Source organism: Anopheles nili, chromosome 3 (genome assembly GCF_943737925.1).
Source record: "Anopheles nili chromosome 3, idAnoNiliSN_F5_01, whole genome shotgun sequence".
Classification (NCBI taxonomy): Eukaryota; Metazoa; Arthropoda; class Insecta; order Diptera; family Culicidae; genus Anopheles; species Anopheles nili.
In genome coordinates, this window is record NC_071292.1 from 56851583 (window position 1) to 56872663 (window position 21081).

Genomic DNA, 21081 nt, shown 5'->3' on the forward strand with positions numbered 1-21081 from the left:
GGACAAGTGGGCAGCGCACGCTACTTATTAATTACCGACCGGAGGCAATATGAATTGCGGTTTAAAGGGCGCCCGGACCCGTCAATCAGAGCTGCTAAACGAAGGGAGAACGAAGAGACAGAACCCGGGACGGTCTCTCGGGAGTCCCGGGGACGTTCAGATTTATAAATTGGCATTGAAAATTGCCAACAATCACAGACAATCCTCCGCCCGGGAATGCACCTCCAATGACCGGAACGTGCTTATGCTGGCTGAGCGCATGATCGAGCGGCAGAATATTGAATGCTGCACCCGGTCTCCGAACGTCCGGTCTCCGGCCAGACAACGCCGTCGGCATTGAGCGGCTTTGCACGCGGGCTCTGTTTTGTTTCCCTTTTCCCTGTCAGAACGTAATCTGATTTTCCGCTCCGATGCCATTCGAAGACATTAATTTAATTGAGAAAGCAGAGCCGAATGCGCACCAAACCCTCGCGCCCGCCGATTAGTGCGCCTCGGAAAAGTGCGCCGAAACGTGCGCCGGCAAAGGGCACACGAGTGCGCGGCCACGGCAAATGCCACATCCACGCGAGAGTAGTTGCCTAAATAACAAGGGCCAATTATGGTTGCGGCTCAAGATCGGTGATAGTTGCCGGCACGGCTGGGACGTTCTATCCGAGCGCGCGAGGGCTTCAGTCGAGAGATGCTTTAAGAAGCAACCCATTGCGGGATTGGGGATTGCGCGCAGCATCAGCGTGTTGTGTCGGGGCCTTAAAGTAGGTTAATTCATCATGCCCCGTTGTGGGTGGAACGCTGCCTGCTGTAAGTAGAGTAACACTCAATTGATGAAGTTGAACTATTAGCTGAAGCGCTAGAACGGTAGGCATTCGGGTCCGTTTCCCTGGAGCTCGTTTTCCGTTTCGGCTTGAGTGGAGAGTAATGAATCAAGCCTAATTGTGTAATCGTGTTCCGCTTTTCATCTAACCCGTTAAGCATGTTTTATTTGATTTACCCGTGTCTGTGCACGGATGCGGACGTTGCGAAATATGACAGATGCCCAAAATGGAATCGTTGTGCTGTATTAATTCGCATAATAATTATGCCATTTAGAAGTCTTGCTAATTCCGTTTAACAGACAGTACTAAAGCCATCATGTTGCGCTCACGTCTATGCTGGCGGCTTAAACATGCATCAACGTAAAACGTGAACTTTGCACAGCTAGGACGAGTAAGGGATTTAATTAACAGCACACTTTTACCGACCAAACATCGTACGACATCCACTCACTTTTTTTGCCTATACGACATCCGTTGATGCGAAAGTCCTCGAACCTGCAGCTTAACTGCATCATGCTTCCATGCTGCGCAGCCTTTTACAAATTCGATCTGATGTGTGTGGAACATTCTTTTTTTTTTAACTCCCATCTCGGTAGAGATAGCTTTCCCATCGTATCAGATGCAAGCCCTCCAGCGTGCGTATAGGGCGACGGGCACGTAATGTTGTTTGTTGTTTGTGAAATTTTAATCACCTCAACCGCAGGATTTTGCACACGTACAAACACCCTATCAACCCGCCTCCCGTCCCACGGGGATATGTCACCGTCCTTCGTTGGTGACCGCTGTGACAGGAGAGTAATTCCCAAAACTAATTCCAGTCATGTAAATAGTGCTGCAAAACTTACCACTTGTGCGAAGTGCAACAGGCTCCTCTCGGTGCAAAAGTACACTGGGCGTGCCGATCTCCAGCTACGGTTGTATTGCAACGGATATGCTTGCGGTTGAGTAGAGTGTCCTAAAATTAGACGTTCGACAGCCCCAGCGTCAAGTGCTTGCGGGATGTATTACGAGATATATGTCCGATAAACGCCCAACCGCGGTACATGGAATGTGTGTGTTTGAAGGGTGCGCTGTTTAATTTCCACAACAGAGGCACTACTATTGCGTGTTTTCCAAGCGGGGGAACATATGCTTGCGAAAGCACTTGTGATTAGGTGGAATACTAACAACAAGTACGTTTCAACTATCAATTAACACCTGTTCGCCTCACGCCTGTAGAAATGTGTTTCATGTTTGTTTGATGTAGCTATGCAGAGAAAAAAAAACTCCACATTTCTTATGCTGTCTTCAGCAAACATGCCATATTTTTCACACTTTGAGAGAATTCGCTTTTTGCTTACTGTTGAGCGGGAGCATACATCCTGGAATGAAAAATCGAAAACATATGCTTTTCATTAGCTTTCCTTGCTTAGCACCCTTCAAAAGAAAGTGCATTTATATATGCCGACGACGATGACAGGACAAGAATCAACGCCAACAGTTTAATGAACATCACCCACGGTCAATGGCAAACGTGGAAGGAACACGTCGTCCCATCTGCCGTCGGGTGCCCTTGTTGGACGACGCGAGCTGCGTGTAAAGATAGACCACAGAAAATGAAGCGCACGATGCCAAACGGCCGTCGGAAACCGGAAGCCACTCGACTAATCGCACCCTTAATTGAATAAACTCCGCGCCATTGATTGATTAATCATCCTGCGAGGCCTTGAAGCTGTGCGAACCAATATAATTAATTAGTATTTCTTTTTCCAATTTCTTCCGCTGCTTTCAATTTTCCCTCAGCCCTTGAGTTTACGGTGGAACCTTCGGATGTGATGGTGCCCGAGGGCAATTCGGTGATGTTGCAGTGTGCAGGTTTGGCCGACCGAAAGGTGCTGCAGGATGGCAAAACGGCACCGAACATTCGGTGGCGTGGTCCCGACGGACAGGACATCGGTATCGTTGGAGATACGTTCCGGTCGCAGCTGACCAACGGGTCGCTGTACATCAGCTCGGTCGAAAGCAACCGAGGGTTGACCGGATTCTACCACTGTCTGCTGAGTGTGGATGGTATCGGGACGATCGTGAGCAGATCCGCTCGCGTTACGATAGCAGGTGAGAGTGAAGTCATTTGCTTGCCACACAGAAAACCCCTCTAATTATCCTTGGAAAACGATAACGTGTGCTTCCTTTTTTTCGTCCAGATCTTCCCGACATTAATCAGGACTCGCACGAGATCTACCTGTACGCTGGCCAGACAGCCTACTTCAAATGCATGTCCAGCCTGTTGCCTTTCAGTGTTGAATCGCGCTACCACACCGAGTGGCTGAAGGACGATCTACCTCTGCGCATGGATCTCACACGCATGCTGTTGCTCCCGTCCGGTGCGCTAGAGATCGACGAAGTCGTCCCGGCCGATCGCGGGACGTACCAGTGCAACGTGACTGCAGGCACATTTTCGCGCCTAAGCAGCAAGTCAAACCTCAACATCAAGTCTACCGCGGGGCAGCCGCAAAGTTTCGCCCCACCCGCTTTCGTGATCGTACCCCAACCGCAAACGGTGCGCGAAGGAGACACCGTCATCCTGGACTGTGCCGCTAATGGCAACCCAAAGCCGACGATCCGTTGGTTGCGAAACGGCGAGGACATCGACTTGAACGACCTGGACTCACGGTTCCGCATCATGGGCACGGGTTCGCTGCAGATCTACTCCATCCAGGACACGGATGCCGGTGACTACCAGTGCCGGGCGAGTAACACCGAGGATTCGCTCGATGCTTCGGCCACGGTGCAGGTGCAAGTGCCACCGAAGTTCATCCACAGCCCCGAGGACAAGGTCGCGTACGAGAAGGAAGAGCTCGAGCTGGCTTGCTCCATCCACGGCAAACCGACGCCCGTGATCCAGTGGCTCAAGAACGGCGACCTGATCACGCCCAGCGAGTACATGCAGATCGTTGGCGGGTAAGTGTCTCGCGGCGATGGCGTCTTGCGTGTGTTCGTCGTTCATTAATCATTTTCATTTGCTCGCTTCCTGCGTGCGCCTGCAGCCACAATTTGAAAATCTTCGGCCTGATCAGCTCGGACGCGGGCATGTTCCAGTGCATCGGCACGAACCCGGCCGGAAGTGTGCAGGCCGCAGCCCGGCTGGAAATAATCGAACCAGGTAATTGATTGCTCCGTGCCATTTTCTCTCCGCTGGGTCGCAGACCGAGCCCCTTAGCCACGGTAACACTCTGACGAAAGGGACCCGTAGTCTGGAGCGTGTGTTTATTATTTTGTTTTCGGTCTGGATCTGCCTCCTTGCCTTTTAGCAGAATATTTTCGCAGACAATCATTTTAATGTATGCTTTTTTTTCTTTATCGTAATTGTTTCTTTTCTTTTCTTTCGTCTTTTTTTTTTCTTCGTATGATTTACCAACCATCCACCACGGCGGCAATCGATTTCGTTTATCTTCCGTTCGAATTGTGTCGTGGTCTATTCCATTTCACCCTCGGAACCTCCGGTTTCACGCTACCATCCGGCGCACCCGGCTCGTGGATGAATTCATCGTTCCTGGCAAACAAATCGACTCCTTCTCTCGTTGATTATGATTTATTACCATTTTGCCCATTTGCTGTTTGGATGACTTTGCATGCAAAAACGATTTTCTTTCTCGTTTTCGTTGGAACCACGGCATCGCTCATGGTTTATGGGCCTTTCCGCTCCATCCTTTGATCCCCTGGGTGGCTCTACGTATCACACGCCCGATATAACCCGCTGTGTTTGCGTGTACGTTACTCTATCTCGTTTCGTTCGGGCCAAACTCTCTCACTTGGCTGTTTGCAATTTATTTTGTGTTACGTGACTTGTTACCGATTTACCCCGTCACGTGTCTCGGGGGGGAAATGGATGGTTCTTTCGTTCGGCTGGTGCTTACCGAATATCGAACCCCTGCACGTGATACGCCCGTGCCCTGTCTGTCTGCGCTCTGTGTCCGTCATTGATCCTTGACCCACGACCGACCGACCGCACTAACGGACCGAATAACTCCATCTAATCACGTGACGCACTCGACGTGGCGAGAGCAGGTTCACCGAAACGACACAAGGGTAAAAAGTTTCAGCAGACGCAATCGAAAACGAAATCGTACGAAAAGTCGCCACTGTTGCTGCAGTCCGACCCGAAACTATCGAAGTCGGTCCTGGACAGCCTGGTGTCGCGAACGAAGGAACGGCCCAACGTCAACCGGCATCAGTTCCAGTACAATGAGTACACCGACGATGACTACGCCGATCACGACCGCATGCTCGATAGTGACCACGACGAGGACGGTGACGATGACGAGGAGGACGAGGACGATGACGATGAGGAGGAGGGTAAAATCTACCCCCTGCGACCGAACGAGGACCCGAACAAACTCTACCAATCGCTGACCGGTTCAAAGTCCCGGGAGGATGGTGAGGTTGGCCATTTTTCTAATCAGAAGTCTCCCGTTAACCCTGTCACACGGAAACACTCCAAACCGCTCGTAGACGGAAATGGTAAGTTTACGGCACCGCTTCCGGGACCTGCCCGGGCTCTGCAGGCCCAGATAGTGCAGTCGCGCTTCATCACGCTGAACTGGTTGGAACCGACGAAAAATCCGGACGAGGTTATCTCCTACTCGGTGTACTATCGGATGCACACAAGCGATAGGTGAGTATTTACATTCATGCTGTGGAACGGTAAGCACAGTATATTAACTTACTCGTGTGCCTTCGTAGGGAGCGGAAGATAACGACGAAGTCACGCGACGAACAGGAAGTGAACATTCAATCGCTACAACCCGGTAAAAACTACCACTTCCGAGTGGTGGGTAACAGCAACCACGGCCCCGGTGAATCCTCGGAAACGCTGGAAGTGCGAACGCTATCCGAAGAGAATATTGCGGGCTCTCCGCAGAATTTGCGCGGCTACGCCATTACCGAGAAGGACATCCATCTACAGTGGGACCCGCCGATCGTAACGAACGGGCTGATCTCGAAGTACCGAGTGTACTACACCGAAACCGAAAACGGAGCTGAGTTGTATTCAGACACCACGACGACGGAGATTATTATCAACGAGCTGCGACCGTACACCAAGTACACGATGTACGTCGTCCCGTTCAACCACGTGGGCATGGGCGATCCGTCCTACGAACTCGACGTTAAGACTTACTCGTCAACGCCTTCGGAACCACCCGCAAATGTGACGCTGGAAACGACAAGTGCCACGACGATCGCGATCCGTTGGGAACCACCGGCGGTGGAGGATCGCAACGGGCAGATTACGGGATATAAGATCAAGTATCGGAAGAACAAAAAACCACTGCAGGTGGAGACTACCTCAGCAAACGTGCGCTACTACATACTGAAGAACCTCGAGAAGATGTCCGTATATCAGGTGAAGATCGCTGCCATGACGGTTAATGGGACAGGACCGTTCACCGAGTGGCATCACATGGAGACGTATGAAAATGATCTAGACGAATCGCAAGTTCCCGGCCAGCCAGCTTGGCTAAGAAGTAAGTATTTAGATCGCTTGAATCGCTGTATGGTTTAACTAATCAATTGCCCCTTCCTTTTTGCAGCCCGGCCCGGTGCCGACAACATAACGGTTTCGTGGAACCCTCCGGTGCATCAGGATATTAAGGTGCGAAGCTACATCCTCGGTTGGGGTAAAGGCATCCCAGACGAAGATACGGCGGAGATTGAGGAAAGGATGCGCTCGTTCGAGATTACCAATCTGGAACCGAACAGCGAGTATGTCATATCTCTCCGCGCTCGCAACGCCATGGGAGATGGTGCGCCCAAGTATGACACCGTGCGTACACGAGAGGACGCACCGACCGAAGCTCCGACTCCTCTGGAGGTGCCGGTAGGCTTACGGGCCATTCCAATGTCGGGAACGTCCATCGTAGTATACTGGACGGATACGACGCTCAGCAAGAGCCAGCACGTGACAGACAACCGGTACTACGTTGTACGGTATAGCTCGAATGGATCGAATCGGTTTCGGTACCACAATACGACCGTCTTGAGCGGATTAATCGGTGATTTGCGACCCAACACGCAGTACGAATTCGCCGTGAAGGTAGTCAAAGGACAACGGCAGTCCGCGTGGTCCATGTCGGTGTTGAATTCCACCCAGCAAGCCTCACCCGTGTCCCCGCCCAGAAACCTAGAAGTGACGCACGATCCGCGCAATCCTCTCACCGCGATTTTGAGCTGGTTGTCGCCAAGGCACATAAGCGGTACGATTGTCGGCTACCAGGTGTTGTACACGATCAACACCACCAAACGCGATCGAGATTGGAACATCGAATCGACGACTGGTGAAGAGACGTCTGTGGAAATTCCTCACCTCGAAGCACACACAACATATTACTTCAAGGTGCAGACACGTCACTCAAAGGGATTGGGTCCGTTTTCGGCCATGGTATCAATGACGACCGGCGACGAGGTCGATTCGAGCGGGAACCTCACGCTTGAGAAGCCCTTTTCTAACGAATTGATCTACGTCATCGCCGGTTTCGGCGGGCTGCTGATCGTCGTAGTGTTTACAATCACGATAGTGAAGTGTCGCAGTAAGGGCCCAGAGGGTACTCCTGAGCACGCGAAGAAAAGCTACCAGAAAAACAACGCGGGAATCATTAAACCGCCGGACTTGTGGATACACCACGATCAGATGGAGCTGAAGAATCTGGACAAGGGCAATCACAGTACGACGCCCGGTTCGGTGGATGGAGGCGCTTCGAGCAGTGGGACAATGACGCTTCCTCGATCAGTGGGCGGACATGATTATGACAGCGAAACGCCTATCACGCACGTCACCAATTCGCTCGATAAGCGAAGCTACCTGCCTGGTTACAATGGTAAGTAGATGAATTACGGATGTCACTTTGGCTTTGCTTACGGAACTAACGTTGTGCCTTCCTTAGGAACTACGACACCGCTCAGCTCTACGATGGAGCGACCGCAGTATCCCCGCACGCAGTACAGCATGGCTGCTAGACCTCATATAGCGATGGATCAGCAAACGCTCTCGCAGCAAAACCTTCTCCAGCAGCCTCCGCAGCTACCGCCTGCCAATCCGCTTGCACAAACGCCGGAAAATCCGTACACTTACGACAGTAGTTACAGGTAAGTCGGTGGAAATACGTACGATCCGATGAAACCTCAAAGCGGGAGAGAATTATGAACTGCTTGCATTTTTATTTTTTAGCCCAAATATTACCTACGCACAAGGTATAACGGTTGACGCCCCAAAACGTGGCCAGGGACATCCACTGAAAAGCTTCAGCGTACCTGCACCACCTGCCTCTACTCCGATCATAAGTGGTCAAATCAAACATGGCAGTGAGTATCCTGGTGTCCTAATGAACAGATTCCGAATTGGTGCAATAACGCGTGCTTCTTTTTGTTCAGCTCCGACGCCTGCCGTCACGATACGTCCACAGAATTCGTCTCCTTACAAGAAACCCTCGCTCTCATCCGGTTCGCTCACCAATCGGCTGCAGACCGGTCCGGTGGTAGCGCACTCGAACGACGAAATCCAGCGGCTGGCTCCGTCCACCTCCACCGAGGAGCTCAATCAGGAGATGGCCAACTTGGAGGGACTAATGAAGGATCTGAGTGCAATAACAGCGAACGAGTTCGAGTGCTAGATCCAGCAGTCTTCGAAATTCCCTGGAGAAGAAATTCACATTGGTGGCATACTGAAGGCGGTGCAAAAACACGCGTGATGAAAACTGATTAGTCATTATTAATTTTAATTTCGTGCGAATGAGTGAGCCAGTGATCGAATGCGTGAATGTGTATGCAAGCGTGTTGCGTCTTGTACGGAACGTGACTGAGTCTGCACGGTTGTTTGACAGTTTTAGCGTTAATATTAGTATTGCGATAATTTCGAAAACAAACAAAACTATTCCATCGGTGTCGGCACAGGTGTGACAATACGGCACAGTGCATCGATGGCATATTGCATTATGTAACTGACATTAATTTATTGAATTATCTTTAAGGTCTAACCCGTAACCCTTTCCTGTACTCTACGTCCTAATTCGGAAAGACGCCACTCTAGAAGCGCACCTCTTGCAAGTCTTAGATGATTTAGGGAAATTATTTCTCATGCGAGAAGCGATACGCGCAGCGAGCGAAGGCACAATTATTATAAACGGAAACTATTCGCGCGGTTAGGTTAGAAGTACAATGCGAATTATCCTCTGGAAAGCGCACGTGACTCACCGATAAGGTGTTCCTGGGGACACATGTACTCTAGATTCGGATACGGCTCTCTCGTAGATTAGCTACTCACATCCCTGCTTCAGGTTGTACATATATCCGGGCGCAGAAGAGACTAGGTAGCTTTTGTGAACGATTTGTGTTTATTTAATCGATTTATGTTGCACTAGTTTAATTGAATGTACCTAGCCGATGCTAGCATAAGGTGGTGAGACAAACGAAGTTCCCGTACAGTACAAGCGCATAGCATGGTTTAGATTACTATTTTATTTGAACACAAATGCAATGATTTTATCGCAGTTGTATCACACCAATCGTATACCAAAATGCTTAGGCCCAGTGATTTGTTTTGTACATTTAGTCTGGTTAGTAGCTCTTCGTTTTGACGGAAAACTTGGAGCGGATTTCAGGATGCATTTATTTTGATGCTAATGTAGAACAAGGACATGATACCGTGCAACGTGCGAAACAAGCGAACAAAACAAACAGGGATCAATTTTACATGCCGCCGCTCCATCGAACTCTCCAAACTGCCATACTATGATGGAATGAAACGGTGTTTCGGTTGTTTAGAGTAGACTAATCAGTTGAACGGTTCCTACAGCTTCACTACCAACTTTTTTACGTGTTCCCAAATTGTGTTCGTGTTTATTTCACTCACTGTCTTTACGTTCATAACATTTTTGTGGTGTGCATTGTCCATCATATTTGTATAGCATATATGTCACTAGCGATTGGGAGCTTAGATCCCGATAGCCACCGTCTATGTAACCCTTATGTATAACATGAATATGTAAGTGTGTTGTAAAACTTTTGAACGTTTTTACACTGGCCCGTCGGCATTGAGCGGATGATGCCCAATCGGACTGGAGCTGGAGTGAAGAAGGAGAATCTTACCTTATTTTTATACACCGACAAAAGAACTAATTACACAAATCACTCAACCGTAGGGCAGGCAGGCAGTACGCCTGCGGCCGCCAACCCTCACGTACATCACAATCACACCAAGAATAGCTAGGGTACATTGATAAATAGGAACAAAATGAGTGTGTAGCTCTCGTGGGAAGTGGCCGCAACGAGTCTAACCATACACAACATGGAATCGAATAATCTATCACCGACACAGCGAATTTATCACGAACCATAATCACAGTTTTCATAATGGGGTTTTAGGGGAGCGAACCACTGCAAAAAGGATGTTCTGTGCAGTGATCAGCTAGCTCATTTACGAAACGAAAAATAATGCTTCTTTCTGCACTTGGTCTGTTCATTTTTTCATATATATTTATATATATATATATATATATATATATATATATATATATATATATATATATATATATATATATATATATATATATATATATATATATATATATATATATATATATATATGGGACTACTGTTTTTCGAGAATTCGTATCGATGCTTAACCGATCGCCATTTGTCTTGACATCACCTCGTTCGAGGGCCTAAGGTTTCTGCATTGTAAATTTAAATTCATTCTCACTCTCCACATAGACAAATTCTTCCCACATTTCATTCCTATCGGCGCTTATCGTATAGTAATGCTTTTCTAGCCAGCAAAAATGTACGTTGTGATACAACCGACCTGTTAAGTATCGTGGCGAAAATCGCACATTTTGTATGATTTCCGCACGAACAGGCTCCCGATCACATAACTTACATGATTTCAAGTTTGCCCAAAGGATCGTAATACGGTGTACGGAGAAACGAACACATCATGCGCGCACTATTCTATTTTGCAAGTAAGAAGCAAACCCGCTGGGAAAACGAAATTGCATTGAGATTCATCTAAGTATCAAAATCAACTGCTCTTTAGTGTATTCAATCTCGAGAAAGTTCCCGATGCAACCACAATACCTAACGATATCATAAATGCATATAGGAAGGAAAAACAAGAATGTTGCAACAAAGGATATAACGAACGCCAACAAAAAGCGTTTGTTTTGACGAGTATGAGCCTAAACTGGTAGCATTTTTTCTAGTAATACTGTATTTATACACAAGTAAACACAGCAAGAATGAACAAGAAATAGATATGAAAAGAAAGTAAAACAAAAATTAAACCAATTCGAAGGCAAATGAAATAAAAAAAATAACGTAATGATACTTTTGCTTGCTCGATTGCTTTACATTTGCTTAACTTCTGTTAAGCTATTTTGGTTCTGTAGCTATTTTGGTTTGCATTTTTTCCCTAGTTTTCTTTCATTTATTTTGTTACAACGTACACCAACAGTCCGCCCCTGTGCCATGAGGGTTAACACGCGTATTTTCTAACTTCACAACGTAGTATCGCTCTCTAGACTCACAGCCTAGTTTTTCTCTATTTCTCTCTCTCTCTCTCTCTCCTCAACACGCGTTCCCTTCTTTTGGGCTCCATTGGGGCCAACCGACCAGCCCCGTTGGGGATACGCCACGCGAGAAGCAACCCCATGCGTTCAGTGTTTCTCGTGCGTTCGATCATTGAAGTCACTCGTTTCGCGGTCTCCGCAAACTCGTTAGTGTTGTGTGAGTGGGGTTGTTTATTTTTTTTGTTGCTTTGCTGTGCTTCCATCCCTCTATCTCGTCTCTATTTCTATCGCGCGCGATCGCCTGAAAGGAGAAATTGAGACCAAACGTGCGTGCTCCGGTGTGGCGGCGATGGATCGATTTCGCAGCCCCCACGAATGGGCGATTGGGCCTGGCTTGCTGGCATCCGGTTTTTTGAACCGTACGGTGTCCAAGATGTGGCTGACGATTTCTATTCGACTGGGGTGGATATACGCCTCGTTGTGTGCCGTTGTGACAGCATGTGACTTGACCTCCAAACGCGAATAAAAACATGCCCCATGAATGAGCCAGCTCGTGTCGCGATTGTGTCTCTAGAGGGGCTATTGTTCGAGTGGAACTAGCTTGGTTGGTTCAGGCGTTGGCTCGCAGCTAACGGCCACCAATTGCGTACCGCGGTCAAGGTTGATATTTCGAGTTTAACTCGAAGGTGACGATGGTTTTGCGATGAGAATGGCATGTAGTAAGGTTGTGTGCAATGTTTCTATGCTCATGGTACGCGATCCCGCTCCCGAGCGGCCAGGAAACCAGTTCTGCAGTGCGTTTGCGAGTGCGCTGGATTAAACCGTACCTAGACGAAGTAATAAGGTTTCCTCCCGGAACGCACCCTTTCGTGGGGCATCACATTCCAAACCTTCCAACAACCCTCTAAGGGGTTTGTTTGCCCCGCCACGTGCGCGCCCGTACCTTCAGACGGGTTGTTGTGCGCTCGATCAAACAATCTCGCGCCGCGCAGAGTGGTCGACCCCACGGGCGTGGTGAAATCTTCGACGACCGCGCGAAAGATGGCCCCACTCGATATATTTTGGGCGCGACGTGGCAGCAGCAGATCGTGGCAACGCAAACTTTTCTCACCCCGCTTTTGCGTCCACTGGCTCGGGTGGTGGCATGGTGTTTGAAAAAGTGAAACTTCACCGTGATCACCACCACGATCGTCCGAATTCACTTTTCTAACGCAGAATGCACACAACACTGGTGGTTTCGTGAAGGAGATTTAATGTGGCTTCGTTTGGCTTTTGTGCAAACATTCTAAATCATCAGTTAGCATACCGATGCCACCGTGATGGGGATGGAGAGGCCGGTAAAAGGTCTGTCTATTGACCGATCAATTAACACCTGCAACGGTACGCGATCGCTAAATGAGTTTACTAACGTTGCGAATAAATAGCAAGCGCGACAACAGGAACTCTCCTGACACCTTTAGGGACAGTTTTGGGCACTAAACTAAAATTAATGAATTTGTTTCTACATTTATATACATTAAATGTTAGGAAACAGCACCGCAAAAGTTAACCACTTGGAGTAATATGTAAAAAAAAAACATTTTTCTTTGGTATACATCGTGAGTTGACTACTTGCATGTACAAACAATTTCCCACAGCTACAGGGAAGCATTATTGGCATTATCCAATGAGTACGTACGTACTCGAGTGTCACTTCAACCACGGTGGAATCACTTTCATTCGAAAGGCAATCCAATCCCTTCATGGTGTTACCTTCTCGAGTGTTGACGGCCTTCATTTGCACCCGTTCCACGCCACCTCAAATACAATTGTCTTCAGCGCTCTCGTTCAGAGATGTACCATGCTGGCTCGCCCGAGATGTTAACCTGCAATCCGTTCACGGTCGGACCGCTTCCATCATTCGGCACCAACCCAGTGGGACACGCTTAAATTATCGCGAAACAATAACACCTGACGAGGCGGCGTACCAGACCCCCCGGTGTTGTTGCATTACTTATTCACCATTACCAGTTCGTCCAGTTGCAACGCGTTCGTGCACCAAAACGTGCGTTTTTTTTAAATCCACCCAACTTATGCTGCAAATGCATGGAACCGGTTGTATTGCCGTGTTCGGGAACCAGTCTTTTTTTTTTCTTTTCCAGCCTCGCACTCTGGCCGTCTCGCGTATCCAATTGAAAGGGAAATTGACTGGTTAACCTTGACTCGCTCCAAATACCAATCGCCGCACCGGTGAAGTTGCACATCAACTCGTGATGCTGCCAATGGGCCGATTACTTCATACTGCCGCTCGCGGGCTCAAGAATTTTCCCCTCGATCGTGTGGTGCAACTTGTGCTGCTGATCTCCTCCGGCTTCATCCGATCTTTGGCGATCGGGCTTGGGTGGTTGAGCAAGAGTGTTGCAGAAATGTTCCACGATCAAACACAGGGTCTGGGTGAGGGTTGCGAAATTTAAATACGTACTGGCTGGCAGTCTCTTTCTGGCTTTGGCTGTAATAATTGCGTATTTTCGAAAATCAAAAAGGTTGATTTTGTGAAAGTACCCGCATTACGTAAAATTACTCATTTTTGAAAGCACAGCGTCGTCGGCATGGCTTCTTGTAACGTATATATATATATTTATGCGTGAGGTTTTTACAAAAAAAAAACCAGCTCGTTGAATGCGAAACCTCCAATTGTTCTGAAACCCAATTGATGAACTGACCGCACGCACTTTCAACACTTTATCATGTTTCTTGCGACACTGGAGGGCAACAGGGAAAAAAATCAGTCCATCAAACCAGTGATAAGTGGCCCAACCAAACGCGCCCTTATAACGCGTTTGCAATTAATGGCGGCGCGCGCGCAAATTGCATATCGGTGAAAGCTGCGATTCAATGGGTGAAGAAACTCGATTCCCCGAGCCGGTCGGTTGCCGTTGATATGAACGGGCAGCTATGTGGTGTGCTTCGAATTTTATCACGTTTCGCCCACCCCACGATGGGCGCATCTTTTTTTTCTGTTAGTTTGTTTTTTTTTCTTTCAACCCCCATGAACGCCACAAACGACGGGGTGGCGAATTAAATCATCCGAGGAAAACCTACAACGATCGCTTCGCAATAGAACATACCGGTGGCGCATTCTGGCACGTTGTTTAATCACACCGTGTCGAACCACATAATGGTGTGCTAACAAATTAATAATCACCGCCTATCCAGCCCGTAGCATAATGCTGCTTCCTAGGCCCTTCGTTTAGCAGCAATTAGCGCCAAGGTAGATGTGTCCAGCGAATATTTCCTGTCCCAAACAGGGATGCAAAAAAAAACAAGCTATAGACACCCTTCGGGCATCTGTTGCGGATAAACCGCGAAGTTGTTCAAACCAGCTTACTGAATAACGTTCGAGGAGGGCACAGTTCAAGGTTAGCGCCTGAAACAATCTCAAGTTGAACCTTCATCTTCGTGCGTGTGTGTTTGTCTTTCGGTGGAACTGCAGGTTTCGGCTGCAGGGAAACGTTTCTCGAGCAGTTTCACGTTTCATGGGTGGTTTTTGAAAAAAAATTTCAGTTTCAGTTCATTCGCAAACCAAACCAGTGCCTTCCATTAGGTTCCCGTCGGTATCGGTGCCCGGGTTCCGTTTTCTACTCGTGCTTGTGCCTGTGACAGTGATCCGTTGCGGTGTTTGACGACTGGGCGCATCCATTTCGAATCGCTCCTTGAAGTGCCGTGCCGTGAATACCTGTGACACCAACAATGAACCACACCCGGCAACGGTTAATACGTGAGCTGACTGCGGCAAGGACCACGTCCGTACAGCTGCAACAGCAACGCCTTCGGCAGCAGTTCCGTTGCAACAGCACAGACAGACCGATCCGGTACACACACTCTACCGCCTCCTGTCCGCACATGGTGGAGGCGCTAGATGTCGCCGTTGGAACCAACAGCCAGCAAACGCCCGTCAGCAGTGCACGTGGTGCGATCCGGCTGGAGGATGCACGACCCTACTCGGAGGTTCCCGGTCCGAAGCCACTGCCGATATTGGGCAACACCTGGCGGTAAGTTTCACGAGTGGTAGTAGAGAGGAGGGGGTTTTCTAGAACAGGTTTAACGAACATCGAATTGGTATTTGGCGTGCGGATTTGCGTCACAGCCGCTGGAAACCCGCGATCGTGATCCACAGGGGTTGTGATATTTGCTTTTGCGTCACCTTCAGCAAGAAACCGAAAGCATCGATTTAATTCTTGATGAAATGCTCCAGCCAAAACCAACACCCATTTCCAATCGGTGTGACGCAATTCGGATGGTTGGAAAATTCATAAACGTGAAATCCAGGGAGCGTTCAAAAATACCTACCACTTGAAATGGTCAACACCGGTTGGGCTAAAGAGTCAATGACACGGAATGAGGACGAAATTCTAGAAACCGGTATCGGCGTGGAGCGTTATGAGAACACAATCATAGAACACGCCGACGGAGAGATTTGATAAATTGCACGCCATTAGGTCGTTACGCAATTTACCGGTTGAATCAAATACGTTGCCATCATAAGCGTTAAGTGTGTTCAAGAGTGATTTTGTGACTAAGAGCGGTTTTCAAAATTCAATGTGACAGGACAATAACTATACGAACATTAACCATTCATCACTTTTTTGTAGAGAATGAGGAGAGAAGTAAAAAAATTTTAGTTGATGAAAATGTCATCAGTGATTTCGATAGTTGCTGTGACGGAAAGAACGGCAGGAACTGAAGAATCTGTGATGGCTCTCGTCCGTACATCAAACGTGCCGCATTACTGTGTACTTTGAGCTGCGGCACGTGAATTTGATTTTTTTCTTGCTTCGTGAATTCGCACTACCGGTCATTAAAAATTCATTACATTTATCTGCTAGTGAAGCACTGAAGAGCTGGAAAAATTGTATAGACATAGAATACGTAAACCGGCATGCCTTTATTTTGACGGGTATTTTTTGCATTGAAAATGTATTAAGCTTTTTGCGCTGTTTGTCTCGAACGAATCGATATATTTGTCAACAAACACAGTGTTCATCGTACGAAATCATGCTCAGTAGGCCGTTCTATTGGATGTGTTTATAATTTTTCCATTTAACTTTCTGACTTTAATCATTTTTCGGTTGGGTCTTTTAACAACCAAATTCATGATAAATTTCTACACATATGTTTTACAAATATTTAGCGGCTTGCCGGTTTACATACCATACATTGCCATATATTTTTCAATTGCCAACTGCATCGCCTTCTGCACGACTATCATCGTCTAAACGCTTGTTTTAACGCTCCATTAGCCACGTAGGGCGTTCGAGGTTTGCAAAAGCTCCCGCAGTACACAACAGCAGCTCCTCAAAACTTGGCGTTTCTTTGCTGTAACATCGACTAGCCAGCAGGGCATCGGACTGTTAAAAATGAAATTGAAACCGTATCATACTAGATTCGCGTGTTGCTTGCGCAAGAAGCCACGTGGCGCTGCTTCGCGCAATGAAACCATATCCACACCTGACGTGAATGTTCAACTAACGCTCTTGATTTTTCCCTCTTGCACAGCGTTTTTCCCATCATCGGCCAGTACAAAATATCGGACGTGGCAATGATATCGTTCCTGCTGCACCGTGATTACGGCCGGATCGTGCGTCTCGGTGGACTGATTGGCCGTCCGGATCTGCTGTTTGTGTACGACTGTGACGAAATTGAGAAGGTAGGTCGTCGTGTGATGGATTCGAAGATTCAGCTCCTTTTTAATGACGTCCGGTGTGCTCCATTTCCTCTGCAGGTGTATCGTAATGAGGGCCCAACACCGTTCCGCCCGTCCATGCCGAGCCTCGTGAAATACAAAAGCGAGTTGAGGAAAGACTTCTTCGGTGAGCTGCCCGGCGTTGTCGGAGTGTAAGTGTCTGATTTAGTTGCCGACTTGTGGCCACCGCTAATGGCCAGTAATTAATTTGGTGCTCTGCAAAATGAAACCGCCGGATGGAACGTAATCCACTGTTAAGTTCGAGGCTCTCGGCTGTGATGAGCTGAATTTCAGTTAAAGATTACGAAACGAGCTTTCCCAGCGAATTATCGAAGGCGTTTTTCTTCCAGTGGCCTCTTCTCTTGCTTGTTACTCGAGCATTGCACAGCTAAAATGAGATGAGCCACTCACTTAATAAATAGCAATAAAATTCCCGCATTCCGGATTATCCCACATTTCGCTATTCTAATGTTTTTTTTTATCTTGCTATTTACCTCTCCAGGCACGGTGAACCTTGGCGTGAGTTCCGTTCGCGAGTCCAAAAACCGGTCCTTCAGCTCTCGACAGTCCGGCGATACGTTGCTCCGTTGGAGCAGGTAACCGAAGAGTTCATCGATCGGTGCCAGCAGCTGCTGGATGATCGCCAGGAACTTCCAGACGATTTCGACAACGAAATCCACAAGTGGTCCCTCGAATGCATCGGACTGGTTGCGCTTGACGCACGACTCGGTTGCCTTGAACCGAACCTGGACCCCAAATCGGAACCGCAGCAGATCATCAACGCGGCCAAGTACGCGCTCCGGAATGTGGCCACGCTAGAGCTGAAGGCACCGTACTGGCGTTACTTCCCAACGCCCGTCTGGTACAAGTACGTCAACAACATGGACTACTTCGTAAAGTAAGTAAACGCTTTCGGTGCACGCCATGATTGAACTTGAAAAGCTAATACCTTGACCTTTTTCTAGAATTTGCATGAAGTACATTAAAAATGCCACCCAGCGGATGCAACTGAACGAAGGACGTGCTCTGGATGGTGAACCATCGCTGTTGGAGCGTGTCATCAAGAGCGAAAACAATGAGAAACTAGCCGTCGTCATGGCGCTGGATATGATCCTAGTTGGCATCGATACGGTGAGTTAGAAGGACCCATGCTTCTGGGCACAAATTGTTTTCCGACATCGCCTACTATTGCCACGTTGTACATTATGTTCTTGTGTAGATTTCCATGGCCGTGTGTTCGATCCTGTACCAGCTTGCGACACGACCCGCCGAGCAAGAGAAGCTGTACGAGGAGCTGAAGCGGCTAATACCGGATCCGAAAACCCCACTCACGACCCAGCTGCTTGACCAGGCGCACTACCTGAAGGCCTTCATTAAGGAAGTGCTGCGGGTGTACAGCACCGTCATCGGCAACGGCCGCACGCTGCAGGAGGACACTGTCATCTGTGGCTACCGCATTCCGAAAGGGGTAACTAAGAAAAACCAAACGAGACGTTAACCTGTGATTCAACAACTTGATCTGGCCGTTTATTTAACACTGTGTGCTATTTCAGGTGCAATGCGTATTCCCGAATCTAGTCCTCGGCACGATGGAAGAGTACGTGTCCGATTCCCAGCAGTTCAAGCCGGAACGCTGGCTGAAGCCGGCCCAGGGTGGTTCCGGTGATCGGCTGCATCCGTTCGCGTCACTTCCGTATGGCTACGGGGCGCGTATGTGTCTCGGACGACGCTTTGCCGATTTGGAGATGCAAATACTGCTGGCAAAGCTGCTGCGTTCGTTCAAGCTCGAGTACCACCACAAACCGCTCAACTACGAAGTAACGTTCATGTACGCGCCCGAGGGTGCCCTGAAGTTCAAAATGACGCCACGAGAGCATTAGGGGATAGGTCGCTGTATCATTTTGCCTGAGGTTGCTTTAGGTTTTTGTTTATGTTTTAATGTACTTTAATAAACTATTGGAAAGGACAGAGTAACTGGCCGACACATAACGAAGGCTCGGAAAGAAAGGCTTCAGAGAGGGCTAGGACAGTGCAGGATAAACTGTTTCAAACTATTGCAGTGTTCACTATTGTTCCACCGATGCGCAGGACAGTTCTAGAAGAAGATCGGAAATAGACACCTTTGTACAGTTCGGAATGCGCCTCCAATAAGCGCTTAGGGAGTAACTGACCAGAAAGTTCCGTATGTTGACACAACCGACAAAGTCCACGCCAAGCTTGCTACAGCCCGGATTCTGATCGTACACTCCGTTCGCGACACTCTGCATGCAGTGCAGGGTGCTGCTCTGGAACAGCTGCATGACGGCCGGATCATCCCGCGTGGCAGACTCGATCACGTGCAGAATCTTCGCCTGGTCCAGCAAACCCGCCACCATCGTTCCCGTTGCATTGAGCGCACACTCGACGAAGCACTGCAATGAAAAGGACGTACATTTCGAGGGAGATGATCCGTTTATGGATACGACACGCCACCTACCTTGCCACGTTCGTATATCAACGTACGCTGGAGCGGTTCCCCACCGTACAGGGTTTTGCAGTTCCGCAAAAGCTCCTCATCGATTAGGGACGGCAGCTGACAGCAATCTTTCGGGTGCTAGAACGTCGATACCATCACGCATCGTTAATATCCGTTGTTAGATTTCCGGCGCAAAATGTGGTTTAATTACCGCTTCCAGTGGTGGCTGATTGCAGTTTATTTGATCGGTGCCAAATTCGATGGGTACTGCGGTGGTTAGGCACGATGTGGCAAGCAGGAAAAGTAACAGACCGGCCACTGTTCGATGGTCCCGGACCATCGCAGATACCCCCGCGCGTCTGTGCGGAGTGGCGGACAGGCGATGAATGGATGTTTGACACAATTCGGGGACAAGTGAATGTCTCTATTTGTTGCTGCGCTGTGGTTTTCCCACCACCACACATGATAGTACATAGAATATGGAGAGTTTTTTTAACCATTCCCCTCGAATAATAGCCTCAAAAGTTGGCGTCACGAGCAAATAAGTTTATTGTCCAAATTTGGTTCTATACAAGAAGAACAAAAAATATTATCCACGCCGCTATAATGCGTTTTCATGTGCCTCAGGGAGGCCGAGCCAATAACACGTGCCGCCGTGCCACGTTCAGTGTTAAATTGTGTCATACCCGCGTGGTCAGAGTATTGCAGCCTTGCCATACTTCTGTTTCATTACTTCGATCAATTTGTCACACATTGAAGCTACAATTGAAAAGTAAAAAAACGGGTTAACCAATCGAGCTGTTCCTTCCCAGTGATTCTCACAGTTCATCCAGCGATCTTTCGGGCAGTTGACGACATCGACCTCCGACAGGCACCGGTTGTAGAAATATGGTACCGGGCTGCACTTGAACTGCTTCACGCGGTTGCCCAACAAACGGAGGGCTTTCGAGATGAACGCAGCACAAAACGTCATTGCGTGCGTGAAGGGCTTTTGTAGGGCGGGTTCAAGCGAATCTCTGTAGGCGCGATATTTATCCGCCTGCAGCTTACCACCGTCGGTGAACATCCCGATCGCTTCGTAGTAGCACTGTTCGAGACACTGGAAGTAGATGGTAGAAACGAAAATGCACAACTCAAGTGGAACCGGTTGCAAAATGGGGCAATCTTTACAATGACCGTGTCGTTTTCCATCTCGGGCGTTTGGTGCTTGGCGTAACACGCGTCGAACGGTTCCCGTGGGAAAGAGTGCTCCACCATGCAGCACAATTGGTAGTCGGATTTCTATGAAGGGTAGGTAGGTTTAGCAAATAGCAAACAAGAGTTCAGGCGGTCGGGGTGTGTTATGGTGCGAGGACATACTTACAGGGTCATCGTCAAAATTAAAGTCTAGGATCGCAACCGAATGCAGCGGAAACTGCAATAGGCATTAGGTAGCTCATTAGCACGCTGGTTGAAGATCACTTTTTTGTGCAGAAAAAAAAACCCACTCACCCGAACGAAGGCAACCATCATCAGCACCGTAAGCGCTCGCTCGAGGACAGGTGGATGCATTTT

General features: G+C 48.4%; 3 protein-coding genes across 3 annotated transcripts in view; 2 read left to right on the forward strand and 1 right to left on the reverse strand.

The window, feature by feature from the left end:
• Window positions 1–8458, forward strand: part of LOC128724665 (netrin receptor DCC) — a 93583-nt gene extending 85125 nt beyond the window's left edge. Inside the window, exons 2-10 of the mRNA XM_053818386.1 lie at window positions 2595–2906; window positions 2996–3752; window positions 3839–3954; window positions 4860–5466; window positions 5535–6316; window positions 6383–7666; window positions 7733–7934; window positions 8017–8150; window positions 8220–8458. Of these exons, the coding sequence (XP_053674361.1) occupies window positions 2595–2906; window positions 2996–3752; window positions 3839–3954; window positions 4860–5466; window positions 5535–6316; window positions 6383–7666; window positions 7733–7934; window positions 8017–8150; window positions 8220–8458 (4433 nt within the window). The remainder of the gene's footprint in view (window positions 1–2594; window positions 2907–2995; window positions 3753–3838; window positions 3955–4859; window positions 5467–5534; window positions 6317–6382; window positions 7667–7732; window positions 7935–8016; window positions 8151–8219) is intronic.
• A 2582-nt stretch (window positions 8459–11040) lies between these two features.
• Window positions 11041–21078, reverse strand: LOC128724666 (uncharacterized). Its single transcript, XM_053818387.1, has 7 exons — window positions 21019–21078; window positions 20891–20941; window positions 20698–20808; window positions 20350–20626; window positions 20236–20286; window positions 13029–13135; window positions 11041–11049 (listed from the first exon to the last, which is right to left on the reverse strand). Exons 1-7 carry the CDS (start codon window positions 21076–21078, stop codon window positions 11041–11043), a joined length of 666 nt encoding a protein of 221 aa, XP_053674362.1.
• On the forward strand, window positions 15080–18963 carry LOC128726296 (probable cytochrome P450 301a1, mitochondrial). The gene is made up of 7 exons (XM_053820098.1): window positions 15080–15381; window positions 16886–17036; window positions 17112–17224; window positions 17575–17970; window positions 18038–18203; window positions 18292–18540; window positions 18626–18963. Exons 1-7 carry the CDS (start codon window positions 15080–15082, stop codon window positions 18950–18952), a joined length of 1704 nt encoding a protein of 567 aa, XP_053676073.1. The 3' UTR covers window positions 18953–18963.
• Window positions 21079–21081: the final 3 nt, after the last annotated feature.